Genomic DNA, 15,949 nt, shown 5'->3' on the forward strand with positions numbered 1-15,949 from the left:
CAGGTTGGAGCAAATATTCTTTTATTGACAAAAGACTTGAACCAACATTTTGTAGGTACCGGTAATCAATGTCAACAATACACATTGTTTGCAGTCAACGGGAGAATGTTTTCTTTCTAGGTCTTCAGGCCGTGCCAAATTGTTCAGTTGTGCCACTGAGTTTTGCCCCTGAACAACAGGAGCAAGAGAGAGCAAATAAAAAACAAGAAATGTTTTTGTCAGAAACACTATGTCCCCTTTGAGCCGCTTTGAAGCTATATATTTGACCTTGAAGGATGACCTTGACCTTTCACCACTCAAAATGAGATACACATGCATGCCAAATATCAAGTTGCTATCTTTTATATTGCAAAAGTTATTGCAAATGTTAAAGTTTGCGCAAACAAACACACAAACAAACCAACAGACAGGGCAAAAACAATATCTCCCCCACTATAGTGGTGGGGGACATAATAAACATAACAGGAAATGTGTCAGCGTCACTGTTTCCCCAAAAGAACAATAAACTTTATCTTCTACAGAAAACCAGAATATTAACTCTTTCAGTGCTGGAACCGAATTTTGAAGGCCTTTGCAAACAGTTTGGAATCAGATGAGACGCCACAGAACGTGGCGTCTCATCAGGATCCAAACTGTTTGCTATTCTGATAGTATTCTTTGAAAAAAATCAAAGAAAATGCAAATTTTAGAAATTCAGCAGACAACGTTTTAGCAGACAACAAATTTACCAGCATGCAAAGGGTTAAGGGCCGTAATTAAGCCAAATCTCAGGTTGCTGTCACGATTCCTTTATTAATGATTGTGTACACATAATGAACATCAAGTTCTTTCAACTGTAAAAGTCGGAGCAAGATGCAGCCAATAATAAACAGATGCAGAAAGTTTTAACCTTTTATGAAATGCACCCGCATAATTGGTTCTATCCACCTCCCCCATTTTTTAAAGGAATTTACGCAGATTGTGGAAATCTTCCCCGGACAACACGATCGGAAATTCACACCCCTGTTTATAGTATGTAGTGGAAAAACAGACAAAGGGCCATAAATTTGCCTAAAGTCTCATCTAAAATTCCTTAATTTACAATAATCTTCAGACTAAGGTCATTGACCTGTGAAAGTTTTAGCATATCCACCTTGACTTTTACAGAATGTTTCTTTTAAAAGTAGTTTTGTCTGAATTAAAATTTATTTAAGATGGAAAGTATCCCAGATTTAGCCATTGATTAATCTGTGATGATGCTTAATTTACATGCATAAGTTTTCTCTGAGCGCAAATTAATAAATAGTAAACAAGCTGAGACCCTTCCAATGTTCATTGCTCCACATCTAGAAGCCTAGATTTAGCAAAAGGGTTCAGAAATAAAGATTAATGGCATAAATATTTGAATTTTGAAAGTAAGGAAATGCTGATTTTTCACGTATGGTATTTATACCAGTATATAAAATGAGATTCCAATATAAAAGTAAAGAAATTACCTGAGCAAAACAGCCGTATACTGATGTGAGGTCAAGATTGTGGTACAAAGTAGAATATACTTGTTATATGATCATATACAATCTTAATATTTAAATAGTCTTGCAATTGTATAACATGTTTTAAACTTCTTATTTAATATGAGACTTGTCTTCAGGCAGTAATGTTTTAAATAAACTGAACCATTTCAAAAACTCGTCATGGATATCAATAGGTTACAAAATAATATCTTTTGCAAGTTTCATGAAAATATGGCAAATGATCTGACTTCAAAATTTTTATTTATGTATTTCAAGATGACTGGCTGACATTGTTTCTGTCCCCACATGACAAGGTATAGAATTCAGATGAGAAATCATACAGAATTTAAATACAGCATGTGATATATTTTCAAAGCTACTCAACTGACTTCAATCTCACACAGGAAATGTAACATTACATGACATCATGAAGTGCGTAACTTTATTATTTTTTCACTGTTCAACTTCAAAATGAATGCACCATACACATCAACATCCAAACATGTATATGTTTCTTTTTTCAGGAAGCAGCCCATGTATAACAAAAGAAATAAACAATGTTTATCAGACTCGAGTAAAAGATTTTTGCTTAATTGAAAATTATCCAAGTTTGTGTATCTCCCCCCCCCCCCCCAAAAAAAAGTATATCAAATTAAGGAAAAAAAAATTACATTACCAATAATTTCATAAACTATCAAATACTGGAAACAATGAAATTTCTTTTGTGGAATAAAGATTGCAGAAACATTCAAGTAAGACAGATTAGCTAAGTGTCACAAAAGCAAGAATAGCCAAGTGGTACGTCTTTTGATCCAGGGGATCAAGTTTAAACCCTAACACAATGTTTTCTATTCTTTTTAAAATCTTTCATCATTATTATTTTTGGTATAACCTTGTAATGATTCCAAAGAGTGGTTATAGTTTTGTAGTAATTTTACCATAATTGATAACAACATTAAATTGAGATAGGCTAAACGGAAGTTTTGAATAAGTCTGCCCTTTAATAAAACCTTTGTACAGATTTTTTTTTAAGATTTAAAACAAGAAGGAATTTCAATTGACAATGGATTGCATTGGTCACACATGAATTGTAATTAAATAAGCAGTGCATTGCAAAGAAAACAGATGAGACTGCTGCGAAAATCCATTCCATGAAGAAAACGGCACCAACCAAATACCACTGATAAAAATGTCCATGTTTCACATACCTTGACAATAGCAGAGAAGGTGTATGCGCCTCACGGAGGGTTGGTGTAACGCTTGCCGACCGGTCGGTATATCCGATACGCATAGCCCCACCTGCTCTGGGACTCATGCCCACAATCTCCAAATGTAACATGGTCACTTCAAATCACTAGCCCATGTTTGAAAACACTCAAGTGACACTAACTGAAAGAAATGTTTGATTTTGAAACTTTTGGTAATAACCATTAATTTCCGATATTTATTTTGATTAAAGATCAGTCACCATTTTTTATTTGAATCTTTTAAAACCAACCATTTATATATAATTTCCTTCTTTTTTCTTGTGAACAATTATTCCAAGATTAGGTTAATGGCATAATCCATTTCACACATATATTCTAAAACCTATGTACTATACTACACTTAAATAAAGTTACACTCGGTAATGTTCCATTGATAGGACACATTTATATCAAGGAGAAGTACAAATTGTTCATTAATATACAACTGCTGTGGTTAGATCCAAAGGCCAATTCAACTCTGAACTTCAAGCAGTAAACTGCTAAAACATCCCATTGAAATCTTTTCTCAGCAGGCACAATATCTTTTAAATTTCAATCTTATTAATACAAATCCCTGTATTCACTTCTTCACATTTCTGTTTACACTGGTCTATAAAAAATCTTGGTTAACGTCCAAATTGATTCGACACATTCAAAATCAAGACTAGATACAGGTTTGAACGTTTTCATATAATCAAGCACTGAATTTTAACATTTCAATTCTTAAGTTGATTCTTGCCTGACATAATTCAGAATATATTAAAGGTATTACAAATACATTTGGCTTTGGTTTAAAAGGTCATTCAGACATACATTTGCATAACCCAATGGTAAAACACTCTTAATCACTTTATCCTCTTAATAACTAAAGCAATTTTGGTAAACAAGAACTGGAATAGAACAAAATATCCAAGCTATAATTCTCCCAATTGTCATTGAAAAATAGTTAAAATAATCTCTAGTTAAATCAGCAGTAGCTCAATATGTTAGATCACAAATTCCAATCATCTCTCCATTGTCTGTCAGTTTTGTTCGTCTATTATAATTATATGAACACCCATTTCACCACTTAAGTGTTTCATTGATTTCGTTATATAATGAAACACAGCAGGCAGCAGTATTAACTCTGTTATCTTCAAACAGCTACATATATTTTTATAATTTGCCAGATATTGTAAAACTATCTTCAATAAAATAATAGACGTATAAAACAATACACGACGTATTTAAACTCTTTAAATAGGCTGTAGTTTGATCTGTAACAGCAGAGTGGTGACTTAAACCTTGAATTCAACATGGCTTTATGGTTAAGTGTATGCCCTGTATATTGTTATTCAATATCGACCGGCACCAATATTTAAAAGAATTGTTCAAATACCATATATAAATAATATGCCTTTTCAACCATATAATGTGAGCCCATCTTATCAGTGGCATTGACCCTTTACTAAATTGCGGCCATAATTTTTCACTTGTTTACACACAGGCCACAACTGTTTTATCTTATGGTTTACAAGATTTTTTGTTATCTGCTAGCCTGCAGGTCAAAGACATAATATAAATAATGAAACAAGAGGGCCCTTAAGGCCAAAAGTCGCTCACCTGAGATACAAATGAACTGTTCTGTTCAGCCCAAGATATCATTTGTTCAAATGTTCTGACGATCGAAGTTTCATGAAGATAAAACTATAAATTTAACTTTTTGAGTACTAACAAGATATCATGGGCACAAATCTTCTGACCAAATTTCATATAGATCGGACAATAAATGTGGCGTCTTGAGTGTTAACAAGGCAAATTTTGACGCCACACGACGCAACTGGAACCATTTTTGAATTTTTCAAAGATATCATTGGGACAAATCTTCTGACCAAGTTTCATGAAGATCAGACAATAAATGTGGCCTCTAGACTATTAACAAGGTTTTACTATAGCCATATAAGGAAAAATGCCCCGCCCCCAGGTGGTCATGTTTTTCAGCCAAACGGAAATATTTGTAAACCCATCTATGACATAATTGGGACAAATGTTCTAACCAAGTTTCATGAAGATCGGACAATAAACGTGAGCTTTAGAGTGTTAACAAGGTTTTACTATAGCCACTAAAATTAAAATGCCCCCTGGTGGCCATGTTTTTCAACCAAACAGAACCATTTTCAAACTCTATGAGCTAAAAAGTTTTGGTTGATAATCAAGGAAAATTCAAGACTATTGAACTGTTTATGAATGCAAATGATTAAATAGTTCAGAATTAATAAATGTTCAAAGCCTTAAAGTATTATTAACAATAATAATATCTATGGATGCATGGTTTGGCAATCTCACATGATTTTACAAACCAACCTGTTTGTTGTTGCGTATCATCAGTATGTCAAAAATAAGTATATCAAATAATATTGTTCTATGTTTTTTCAAATGTGAATATTGAGGTTATCTCCGCCGTCCGTCTGTCTGTCTGTCTGTCCGTCCTGGCCACTTTCTCCTCCTACACTATAAGCACTAGAACCTAGAAACTTACACACATGGTAGCTATGAGCATATGTGCGACCCTGCTCTATTTGAAATTTTGATCTGACCCCTGGGTCAAAAGTTATGGGGGGTTGGGGCGGGGCCGGGTCAGAGATTTTCACTCATTTTTTATGTTATTTTACATTAACTTCTTCATTTCTGCACCGATTTACTTCAAATTGATACTGAACCTCTCTTATGACAATACGGTAAATCTCAACTATGCATGGCCCCATTACCAACCCTGGGGCGCCCAGCCCACATAGACCACACCCACCCAAAATTGTCTTTTACTATAAGTTCTTCATTTTTACACCGATTCACCTCAAGTTGATACTGAAATTCTCTTATGACAATACGGTCAATCCCAACTATGCATGACAATACAGTCAATCTCAACTAGGCATGGCCCCATTACCAACCCTGAGGCGCCCCACCCACATAGGCCACACCCACCCAAAATTGCCTTTTACTATAACTTCTTCATTTCTACACCGATTCACTTCTAATTGATACTGAATTTCTCTTATGACAATACGGTCAATCTCAACTATGCATGGCCCGATTACCAACCCTGGGGCGCCCCCCGCCCAAATAGGCCACACCCACACAAAATTGCCTTTTACTATAATTTCTTCATTTCTAAACCAATTCACTTCTAATTGATACTGAACTATTCTTATGATAAAACGGTCAATCTCAACTATGCATAGCCCCATAATCAACCCTGGGGCACCCCGCCCACGTAGGCCACACCCACCCAAAATTGCCTTTTACTTAACTTCTTCATTTCTACAACGATTCACTTCTAATTGATACTGAATTTCTCTTATGACAATACGGTCAATCTCAACTATGCATGGCTCCATTACCAACCCTGAGGCACCCCTGGGTCAAACATGCGGCGTGGGGATACGCGTCGGCCTCTGCCGCGCCATTTCTAGTTAAATTTGTAATTGTAAACGCATTGCTAAATTTGTTTTGTTTACATGATGTAAACAATAACAAGTAAGAATTATACAGTTCTCATATATTACATGTAAATCCTTTGTCCTGATAAAAAACTTGCACCATTAAACTTCATGTACAATGTCAGGTATTCCTTGGGGAAATTGTGTTCTTTAATATTTGACTGCTGAACAAAACTTTGTTATGATGAGACCATTAAGATATTTACTTTTGGTTAACAAATGTGTAGTGCATTAAAAAAAAAAAATGGCAATCCTTTTCTTTCAACAAAAAACAAATTGTTTATGCCATATCTACAGAGCTAAAAATCCATGGAACATGTCTTCCTGCATGAGTATTGGAAAATATCATTTTCGTGCACTGGCTGAAAGTATAAGTATCAGATGTATTATTGCCAATGAAGTGTTTCATTAATTAAAAGCCGACAAATATCTCATAACAGATATTTTATAACAAAGACGGATTGCTATAGAAATAGAACAATTGAAGTTTTGAAGCCACATTTTAAAGGGACCTTTTCACGTTTTGTTTGACAAAATTTTAAAAAACTTTCAGATTCGCAAATTGCGTTGTAGTTATGATATTTGTGTGGAAACAGTAATACTGAACATTTACCATTCTCTAAAATATCCATTATATGCATCTTTTGACGATTTAAAAACCTGATAATTATAAAGGATTGATTATATAAAGTATAAAATACATCACTCATTGTATGAGCACGGACGGCTGAGTGGTCGAAGCATTAGACTTTTACTCCAGGGGTCAGTGGTTAAAGCCTTCTTGAGAGTTACTTTTTTTTTTCTTTATTTACTTGTATTCTTGTTTTTTACTGTAGCTTTTTAGATCCAATGTTGACATTTATCAATATAAAGCATTTAATGAAAAACTTCAATATCTGCCAAAATCTGTGAAAAGTTCCCTTTAATATGCTTGCCAAATCTTATTTTTCTGATTCTGATTTGATAAAACTGTTACACATGCAACAATAGAAAAGCTGTACAGAGTTTCAATTAATTTGTACATAATTTATGGTGGAAAACACAAAAGAGATGTATTTTGAACATTTTCATAGGATTCTCTGATAAGATTATCAAACTGCGATATGACTTTAGAACATGCCACAAATAATCCATATGACTGTATTCTTTATATTAAAGAGGATAACAAATATAAGTTTTGAAGGCAGGTCAGAATCTATCCTGTCCACCGAGACCACAAATCTTTGCATTACTTTATAGCGAACAAAGTAGCCCCTGACAAGACTGCATGGATTATCAAACATCAAAGAACAATTTTATCTTGCCTTTAAACTTATGTTTTTTACCTACAAAAGTTAACCAACTGAATGTATTTAATATATCCTTTTTGAACTGAATATTACACAAAAAAAATGTATGGTAAAAACTTAAACACAGAAAAGATGTTAAAGAATATAAAGTAAATCCCTATACAGCTTTTAGGAGATGAAACTGAAATAGAAGTTAACCCTTTATACCACTTAGATACGTATTTTGACGCATTTGCAGTCCCTTAGAAAGTTACATTTTATTAAATACCTTTCTTATTAGATTCAAGTTTAAAAGGCTCCTTTTCCAACCCTTAGTTACTGATGAGCAGCAAAAAGCATAAAAACTGAACAGACTGCGATTTACTGGCAGGCTGTTCTAGTTTTATGCTGGTTGAAACAAGGGCTGTTTGTAAAACATGCATGCCCCAATATGGGCTGTCAGTTGTAGTGGCAGCCATTGTGTGAATTTTTTTTTGTCACTGTGACCTTGACCTTTGACCTAGTGACCTGAAAATCAATAGGGGTCATCTGCCCGTCATGATCAATGTACCTATTAAGTTTCATGATCCTAGGCCTAATTATTCTTGAGTTATCATCAGGAAACCATTTTACAATTTCGGGTCACTGTGACCTTGACCTTTGACCTAGTGACCTGAAAATCAATAAGGGGCATCTGCGAGTCATGATCAATGTACCTATGAAGTTTTATGATCCTAGGAATAAGCGTTCTTGAGTTATCATCCGGAAACCATTTTACTATTTCGGGTCACAGTGACCTTGACCTTTGACCTAGTGACCTGAAAATCAATAGGGGTCATCTGCATTCATGATCAATGTGCCTATGAAGTTTCATGATCCTAGGCCTAAGCGTTCTTGAGTTATCATCCGGAAACCATCTGGTGGACGGACGGACATACATACCGACGGACCGACATGAGCAAAACAATATACCCCCTCTTCTTCGAAGGGGGCATAAAAACCATTTTCACTTTGCTTCTTATGGGGGAAAGAGTTAAATACAATGTCATGGTGAACCCAAAAGAATGAATTGAACAATATTTACTGAACTCAGTCAACATGCCTCCCATTGGCAGTGTTTGTTTGATGTGGATTGAACTGCAAAGTTATAATACAACATGAAACTACACAGTGACTGTGAAATAGTGGAAATGGTATCTGAATGATTTGTGAACAAACACACTGCATGTCGTTGGACATAAACTGATCTCAATAGCTCACCTTGGGCACTTAATGCTTAGGTGAGCTTTAAAGTAATATTTATTAAAGGCCGGATTTTCATGGAGGAAAGAGTTTCAGGGGTTGGATAATATGGCTTTAATCCATGCAGTACAATGTCATGTACAGAGCAAAATCTCATATTACATACATTTTTAAATAAGATGCTGATAAATTCGGGGCTGTTTAATTATCATCATTAAATGCCTTATAATAAAGTTGATGACTTTGCAAAAATAAATTAATTCAAAATTGTCATGGCTTTGGAGTTTTGTGACTCCAGGATCATAAACGAGCCTCACTATGGGAAAACTAGGTTTAATGCATGTGCATAGAGCCTAGGCTAATCAGGGATGACACTAGGTTTAATGCATGTGCATAGAGCCTAGGCTAATCAGGGATGACACTAGGTTTAATGCATGTGCATAGAGCCTAGGCTAATCAGGGATTACACTAGGTTTAATGCATGTGCATAGAGCCTAGGCTAATCAGGGATGACACTAGGTTTAATGCATGTGCATAGAGCCTAGGCTAATCAGGGATGACACTAGGTTTAATGCATGTGCACAGAGCCTAGGCTAATAAGGGATGACACAATAAGCTTAATGCATATGCACAGAGCCTAGGCTAATCAGGGATGACACAAGGTTTAATGCATGTGCATAAAGCCTAGGCTAATCAGAGATCAAGCTTTCGCCTTAATTGAATTTTTGCAAGGAGTCCATGTATGCAAAATATCATAAAAGCGGACAGTGTTGTCCCTGATAAGAGTGTGTGGATGGCACAGGCTAATCTTGGACAACACTTTAAGCAAATGCATTAAACACCATTTTCCCATTGCCAGGCTAAAATAAGTATCATTCCATTTTAGCAGTATCTAAGATTGTATGTTTTGCTATTTAACACATAGTAATGTACTTAATTAGATATCATAAGCAATTATCATATACACCATTAAATTTGCACTACACGTTCAATCATTTAATTTAAAAACTTGCCACTTGACCCTTCTTCTTGGTTCAAAACTCTTCAAACAGATTATATCAATTCTAAACATAACAATGTGCCAATAAGGCAGAACAACTATTGAATAAAAACAATACCTTTCAGTATCTGCCTCAATAAGCGTTTTGTGTAAAAATATTGAACAATAAACAATAAGGCCAATAATTATCATCAAAACTGTTTACAATGATCAAGCTTATCATAAATATTTTACACCAGTTGACATTTTGTAAATTTTGTATTATTCAATACAAATGACGTACTGACTTACATTAAGAATGCTTTGGATACAAACCATATCTTGCGGTAAAACAATGAATGCATACAGTGTAATCATACAAAATTCATGAGAAGCAAATATTCACCAGGCATTGCAAGTATAAAAGGCATACTATGCAAGCTACCACTTGCAAAATGGACAGGCACTTTTTTAATGAGCTGCATCATGCAGAAATGGGTCTTATGCCATATACGCCCAACATAGCTCCAAACCAACAAGCCCATGGTCGGAGCTACCCTGGCCTCTAATGAGAACAGCAATCTTGATTTTGTGGCAGACAAAGTAGCTGCTGACTAGACTAGGCAAATGGGCAGGCTGGTCTTGAGCTACATCTGCCAAATATTGCAGAAGACACATTTTCGCATGAAGCGGCTAAAATTGGTCTAATATGGGGTGGTTCTATATTTGCACGGATTCACAGAGTGATTGTTGAGCCCTAATAATTCACAACTGTTCAAGTGGTTGGCAATAACATTCAAATGACTTAATTATTAAGGGATATTATATGTTTTGGTTCATGGTATTCCTTAAAGGTATCCAGTATGAAATTATAAAGCTGAAAAAACAAACATATGCAACAATAAATATTAAATGGTATAAGCAAGAGAATAAAAAATGCATTCATTATAAACTATGTAGATAACTAATACAAGTAACAGGGCATATGGCAATGCTGAGAAACCAGTTTTTTAATGGTTTACTTTTTTTATTTCATTTAAATAATTGTATATGCATGCAGGGTCTGTCTGTCAGCTACATACACAATTTCAATTACAATACCACCATCCAAACTCAAGTTATATAGTGCAAATAGTTTTTCCTTTTTTTCGGTATCAAAGACTTTTAACTTAACCCTGAATACAAACCAAAGCTGTCTCCAGCAATCTTACAATATCCAAAATGGACCCATGATTCAAGACTTTTAAATGCAAACTAAAGTAATTGACTGGCAACCACCTGTTGAACACCACCACCCTACCCAACCAGACCCCAATCTAATAACAAGGGTCTTCAACTTCATTTAAAACCTGTTATAAACAAGAGGGCCTGAAGGCCCAAAGTCGCTCACCTGAGATTCAAAGGAACTGACCTGTTCTTTTCAGCCCAAGATATCATTAAAACAAAATGTTCTGACCAAGTTTCATGAAGAGTGAACTATAAATGTAACTTTAAAGGGGCCTTTTTACAGATTTTGGCATGTTTTGAAGTTTGTCACTAAATGCTTTATATTGATAAATGTTAACATTGGATATAAAAAGCACCAGTAAAAAGTCAAGAATAAAATTTAAAAAAGAAAAAAAGGTAACCCTCAGCAGGGCTCGAACCACTGACCCCTGGAGTAAAAGTATAAACCATTTAGACCACGCGACCATCCTTCCGAATACAATATTAGATGTATTTTATACTTTATATAAGCAATCCTCGTAGTTTCTCAAAATATAACGGCAACAACACAGGGCTCAACATTAACCTAAAACCCAACTTGCCCTGCCGGGCAAGTTCTTAGAAAATCTACTTGCCCTGAACGTAAAGCCACTTGCCCAAACATGAAATATCACATAAACTGTAAATCTCATATTCTTTAATAAAGATCAAAATGATACACCACAAAATCTTTTTTTATTTGTGAACATTTAACAAAATAATTAAAGTCTAAATTAAATGCTCTTTGTTCTTTTTTGCACTTGCCCGGGTGGACAACTAGATTATAAAATAACTTGCCCGGACTCAACTTTTACTTGCCAGGGACAATAGGACAACCGTTAATGTTGAGCCCTGCAACAGAACTATCCAAATTATTAATTCGTTTCGCGTTGAAACGCTTTATAATTTTCGGGTTTTTTAAATCGTCAAAAGATTAATTTAATGGCAATTTTAGAGCATGGTAAATGTTCAGTATTACTGTTTCCTCACAAATATCATAACTAAAACGAAAATTTGCGGATCTGAAAAAACTTTTTTCAATTATGTCAATTTACCTAAACGTGAAAAGGCCCCTTTAAGAGTGCTAACAAGGTTTTACTATAGCCATGTAAGGAAAATTGCCCTGCCCCATGGCCGCCATGTTTTCCAACCAACCTGAACCATTTTCGAACTCGTCCAAGATAAGCCCAGTTTTCCCAGAACAAGACACAAATCTTCTTACCAAATTTCATGAAGATCGGAAAATAAATGTGGCCTCTAGAGTGTTAACAAGGCAAATGTTGACGTTGCACGACAGACAAAAGACGATCACAAAAGCTAACCAGGTGGGCTAAAAAGATGTTATGTTAACAACAAAACTTTCATATTAACACACTACTTTATACTGGCATCACAGTACTGTTTCTGTATAACTAAAGATTATACTCTAATAAAACAAAACAGACATGTTCAGACTTCTTATGTTTGTGAATGCAATGCTTCTATACAAAGTTAAGCATTTGATCATGGACACTATGCTTGTCAATGTCTTACCATTACTCCACTAAAGTAATAATGGCCTTGGCAGTGTTATGTGTACTGCCTATGTATTTGTATAGTGATATCTAGTTCACTATTTCCATATCTAGACAAAGCCTGTATTCAAGCAGTATCTTTTGATCAGATAATATCATAAAAAGCACCCTGGTACCTTTAGGCAGAAAATAGATGTATATATTACAAGAAGCACATAAGCAACCAAGCAATGTGGATAGAACTGATTAAGTAAAAATTCCAGTTCTGCACTAAATACTTGCTGTGACTGAATTACATTGTACCTCCCTTGTATCATGTAATAATTGGAAAATTAATTCTTACTTTAATATTAAAGTAACATTCCTGCATATCAAACAATTAGAAAATAAAATTGTTGTTTTTAAATGATGTAAATTTTCAGGGCTACATAATTTTAATGCATACAAGCAATAAACCTTACACTTTTATTATTTTACAGTCATTGCCCTGTTCATTCATCCACATTTTGGTCTGTAAAAACAGAAAATCAGGCTTATACTGCCGTTTTTTTGTTTCATACATTGTACCTGTTTTTTGGTCTGCTGTAAATTGCACCCCGTGGATACATTTTATTTTAGGATTCTACCATACATCAAGGGTTTGCACCAAAATATAAACAAAATTTACTTGGTGGAGTATATTAATTCAAAGAATTTACTTGTTTAAATACTACTTACCTGATCTTTTTTTAAATAAAGTATTCATCAAAATGATTACACTAAAATCTTTGAAATCTAAAATATGTGTACATATAAAAATGAACTTTTTGGTAATATTAAGAAACAATATTATTTACATAGCATTTAATGTATAAACAATTTCCTGAGGTGAGCAAGATTCATCCAAATTGTGGTTGCTATAGGTTTCACTATAACCATATACATGTAAGGAGGACATTTGGAGAGCAATAATAAACTTGCATTGAAAAGAATGGTGATATCATCAATTGTCTCTTTAAAACATAAAAGTCAGTGTGATTCACCTCATAACTTGGGTAGTGTAAGTAACCACATCTTGAACATATACATGTACTAATTTTACCTGACAAATGTTAGGGTCAATGATCAATTAAAAATTTTGAATATATAAACTCTGCTCCATGAAAACATTGCTTATAAAAATCTCCACATAAACCTAACTATCCTCTAGAAGATCCAATGTTCTCTGATGATGCTATAAATTTGTGTTTCAATCTTTGATTTCAAATCACTTTTGCAACAATAAGTTGTCATTTTGTATTGAAACTATAATTGTCATGCAACATCCGTTTTTTGCTCAAAGACAAATTCTTCCTAAGAAGACCAACATGGCATTAGAACACTTTTTTACAAAGTTGCATTTTAATTTGGACTTGGTTTTGACTTATTTTATAAGGTTGTTGCTACAAAGCAGTCTTGAAGAACTAGCCCTCAAATAATGTTTTCTTATTAAACAAGACTTTGTCGAGAACTGACATTTTATGTATTAATGATAAAGTAGACAAATCATAATTAACATGAGAATGAAATAGACAGGGGTGAATACTCATATAAACCCTCTAACGCCAAAACAAATTATGATTGATTTTTAATGTCAACTTCCCTTGCGCATGCACAAGCATAGGTCAATGTGTTATAGATTTTTATGTTGTTTAAAGTGTGGATCTCTTAACAGGTCTGAAACGGAATGCTATCTATACAAGCAAAAGAAAAATGTTCTGTTTACCATTAAGAGCAGTCAAAAAACAGCATGCTAGAGTATCCTTCCACTTTCAAAGTACTATGTACATTTTTTCTTTCAGCCATCTGATATTAATTACCCAAAAAACGTATTTGAAGCTGATAAAGATATACAGTTGGAACTGTACACGGATGTTAATAACTCGCGCCACCTCTTTTTTGAGATGCATTAATCAATAAGCAAAGGCTACTTCCGAGGTGGCGCTCAGGCCTGGATGTTTTTAAATTTAACGGTTAATTTTACAGGGTGATTAGGTTTTATATGTGTTTTCAACATATTTTGAACATTATTTTAAAAAATCAGCCAATGTACTGCGATTCAGCGATAATAAATTCATCCAAAGATGTACAGAAACATACAATCAGAGGGCTCCCTCTGGGCTTTAAAAAGTTGTCGCCACTTATTTTCGCCAAATTTAAAAATGTGTAGCCACACTGGGGCTACATTGGGACAATGAAGATCATGTTATTTATATAATACAAACAAAATCTGAGCATTTTGCAGTATTTTAAATAAATTAAATAAATTGATTTAATAACAATATTATTAATAATAACAACCCATTTAACAAGTTCATTTTATTAAGGCACATTCAATTAGTTGTAAGTCTTGTTGATAAAGCAGCCTGTATATGTTGCTACAGTTTGGGTGCTTCAGCAGCTTTCTGCTAATCTGAATATACAAAAATGGAAATATAATATTAATATAATACTAATAGTTATCAAGTAATGTGTAGCATGTAAATAATATCAATGTGTTCTATCATATGACCTACTACATGCAGCCCATAACACAACACAGTCAAATAAAATAAGCATTTGTGTATATCAAATTTCAAATTGATTTTGATGTGCTCTACACTGTTCACCTTTTTTTAAAACAGTACATCCTGTAGGGAATGAATTGATTAGTTCTTAGAATATAAAGAGTACACACAGCATAGATTGTGTGTTGGAAATCATATTGAAAGAAAGGAAATTCTGATTTTTTGTGTTAGCTGGTGAATGTTAGTGGGGGGCCGTTTGCATTTATGAATGAGTCTCAACATTATCAGAATCTACAGTCACTGTCTACAGGGCGTTAAACACGCCTAACTTTCTTATTTTGACAAGTGAAACAGAAATATCATGTCACGTTTAAATAGAACCAATACATGTTAAATGTTTAATTATTTCCTATAATTACACCAATTGTGCTACAAACAATCAATACTTACTTTTTTGATTGTCATGGTTGTCAACGTTACAGTCTTGAATCGGCTTCATACACTGTGACAAATACTTCACATTAAAGCGCAAAGTCGGTATATTTCAATGTTGTCTTAATATCTCTGAAGCAATAAAACTGACAACCAATTATGATAACTTATAACAACACCCCAAATCATCGCAATTGACCTTTCGACAGAGAGAGTGAAGCCACGCCCCCGATTTCAAGGGAGGTCACTCCGCCGAAGTCCGTCATAAAACTGGCTACTTGAATCGATAATCGGTATGTTGGAAGATATTCCCAATGAGTTCGGTCCAAATTACATGAAATTTTTCTATTGCTATCATGTTTTATTCAAAATGTGTTAAATGTAATGTATCAAATGGGTGTTTAGCTCCCCTCAAAGATATAGTACCAGAAAGGCCGTTTACCAAAAAGGCTTCCCAAAAAGATCGCATAAGTGAACCAAAAAGGCCTCATGGTATACCAGAAAGGCCATACAATATTTTTTATT

The 15,949-nt window shown here is 34.3% G+C and overlaps 1 protein-coding gene across 2 annotated transcripts in view; it reads right to left on the reverse strand.

Moving 5' to 3' along the window:
- Positions 1-15,949, reverse strand: part of LOC127866295 (protein FAM149B1-like) — a 108,690-nt gene that overhangs the window by 90,575 nt on the left and 2,166 nt on the right. The window contains exon 2 of one of the 2 annotated variants that reach the window (XM_052406758.1): positions 2,702-2,882. The exons of the other annotated variant lie outside the window; for it this stretch is intronic. Coding sequence (XP_052262718.1) covers positions 2,702-2,832 — 131 coding nt within the window. The 5' untranslated portion in view covers positions 2,833-2,882. The remainder of the gene's footprint in view (positions 1-2,701; positions 2,883-15,949) is intronic. 2 annotated transcript variants of the gene reach the window in all.

Source organism: Dreissena polymorpha, chromosome 2, assembly GCF_020536995.1.
Source record: "Dreissena polymorpha isolate Duluth1 chromosome 2, UMN_Dpol_1.0, whole genome shotgun sequence".
Classification (NCBI taxonomy): Eukaryota; Metazoa; Mollusca; class Bivalvia; order Myida; family Dreissenidae; genus Dreissena; species Dreissena polymorpha.